At 40.6% G+C, this 2,397-nt stretch overlaps 1 protein-coding gene across 1 annotated transcript; it reads right to left on the bottom strand.

Annotated features, from left to right (window-relative positions):
- Positions 1-659: 659 nt before the first annotated feature.
- On the bottom strand, positions 660-2,391 carry LOC106944150 (uncharacterized). Its single transcript, XM_015027384.1, has 3 exons — positions 2,026-2,391; positions 1,496-1,591; positions 660-1,297 (listed from the first exon to the last, which is right to left on the bottom strand). The coding sequence occupies exons 1-3, from the start codon at positions 2,306-2,308 to the stop codon at positions 837-839; spliced, it is 840 nt and encodes a 279-aa protein (XP_014882870.1). The 5' UTR covers positions 2,309-2,391; the 3' UTR covers positions 660-836.
- Positions 2,392-2,397: the final 6 nt, after the last annotated feature.

The raw sequence follows: 2,397 nt of genomic DNA, 5'->3' as shown, positions 1-2,397 counted from the left end.
TTTTGGGTGTTTTTTTTTAAAAAAAAAAAAAAAAAAAAAAAAAAACAGGAAGATGACGGGTATTATTAAGGTCCTGGATCTCTTCACTCGGCTCACGTCAGCTTTCTGAACACAGGAGGACAGGTAAGGTTAATTCAGGCTCAGTTTGGGCTCTTTCAGTAAACGGAAGCGGGTCCGAGCCGGGAGGGGGGAAAGGGCGTCTGGGGAGTCCAGGGTTTGATGGAAGGAAGTGGAAGGCTGGAGAGGCGGCGTCGGAGGGCGGACAGGTAAGTGGGGAATTCCACTGCTGGGCACACAGGCAATCTCGGATCTCTGAGGGAGAAGCACACAAAGGTTCACTGGGAGAATTTCTAGATGCGGTCAGAACAGAGATGAAAACTCTGGGGCCTGAAGTACCGAACATTGGTGACACTCTGGCAGTGAAGTGACGGCGACTCACTCCTAATATAGGAGCTGAGGAGATTGGCATCAGGTGCGTTGGAACCAGAGCTGTAGGCCAACCCTCCAGGCAAAACCCTCAGGACGCCCTCTGGTGGACAAAAGGTGAGAGCAACCCCACCATCCCACAACCCTGAATACCAACAAAAATTACATTGTCAATAATCTTTTCTTTTTAATAGAAGAAAAACCTGTGCCTGAGTACAATTCTGAACCACCTTTTTTAAATAAATAAATAAAAATCATAAATATTTTTAAAATTTGTTTTTGAAAACATTAGAACAAAGTATTTTACAAATATTGCTCATCTCAAAATTGCATTGCAACTGAGCAACATTCAGTGAAAGTGCCTGCTACAAAACAAATGTTAGTACTGTTCAAAAGTACTTCAAGTTGGTTTAAATTTCATCCTCATCTTGAAACTGAAAGGGTGGAGAATGAGCTCGCATATCAGCTGGTGTCTGGAAAAAGGGCTGAGGGAGATTTTGAGCATGTGGATGAGCATTATTGAAGGGCAGTGGTGAACTTAAGTCTGGAAGATAGGACACAGCAATGGTGGGAGATGGAGCAGAAGTCATAGGAAACAGTGAGGAATGGTGAGCAGGATGCTGTCTTGGGCTGTAAGGCTGTGAGGGCGGCATTGGAGTATGGTAAAATGGTTGCTGTGGAGGGTGGTTTGATCTCTCCAAGAACTGTGATAATATCGTGAACATTTTCAATTCATGCTCACGCTGAGCTGCTTGCATCTTCAACAAAAGATCGGCATCTTCACTTTTGAGGCCAGTACTGATCTTGTCAGCAAAAACCTCAAGAGTAGCCTCCAGCTTTGATTTTCTTTTTCTGTTCTTGGCAGAAGTAGCTGTATTAAGAGAAAGATCAGATAAACCATTACATGTTATCTTTTTGTATTACACTTAGAAAAACTTTAAAACTGCAATCAATTCAAACTATATTTATGGTAATACCAAATATATTTTAAGCACCCTTAACAAAATACTTCCTCAGTTTAGTTAGTAGAAGGTTTGTTTATAATTGGACAAAATAAATAGTATCTTACAGCCAGTGGATGTGGAAGATGCACCGCTATTAAAGGCTGTATCTTCACTTCTTGTTGAAGAACTTTCCTGTGAGGTATAGGCAGGGGTTCCATCACCTTTATAAACATAATATGTAAATACACATGAGATCAAGATATGTAAAAAATGAATATATGTTACACCCTAGAAGTATTTTATTTAAATTATTATAGGTTATGGATAAAAATATTTTATTCATTTATTTAATATATCTTATTTGTCTTATTAATGTGATTAAGACATTCTGCCTAGTCTTCATTCAGGCACAGAAGTTTTACAGAATCTGAGCCGCGTGTTGCATCACTGTTTTTAAAAGATAAATAGCTTAAGTTGTAAAGTTGTAACTAGAAGAAGAAAGTTTCTAACAACTTTTTTCTGTGAGTTAATATCCGGCTGCTTCAGACAGAAAAATTCCAAAGGATAAAGCCCAGGGTAAATAAAATTGCCAAAACTGAAGTAGCATTCCTGTTTTTCCATGAGTGCAATATAGTCCTATGTGTAAATATCTCACCTGAATTGGCGCTAGCGCTGCTAGCTGGACTAGCTGTATTAGCTGCAGGACTTGGGCTCATCTCCTCCTGCTCCTCTTCGGCACAGCAGCTATCCAGTAGGTCCAAAGGTTGAACGCTGGGCTTGTCTCCTAAAATGCGGTCCAACTCGTTGTAAAATGGACAAGTGACACGTCCACTGCCGCTTCGTTTGTTTGAGTCTTTAGCCTCCTTATATTTTTTACGGAGGCTCTTCATTTTTCTTTGGCATTGGATCCAGGAACGTCTATACCCACGCACGGTCATTTCTTGTGAAATGCTAGTAAAAACCGCCCGGTTTCCAATAAGATCCCTCCAGTTTGGCCTGGATAGACCTATCCCCCCATATATTTATT

Source organism: Poecilia latipinna, unplaced genomic scaffold (genome assembly GCF_001443285.1).
Source record: "Poecilia latipinna isolate Pla-1442-1.1 unplaced genomic scaffold, P_latipinna-1.0 Scaffold7093, whole genome shotgun sequence".
NCBI lineage: Eukaryota > Metazoa > Chordata > Actinopteri > Cyprinodontiformes > Poeciliidae > Poecilia > Poecilia latipinna.
The sequence above is the reverse complement of the archived record's forward strand: the minus strand, read 5'-3'. Positions and strand labels throughout refer to the sequence as shown.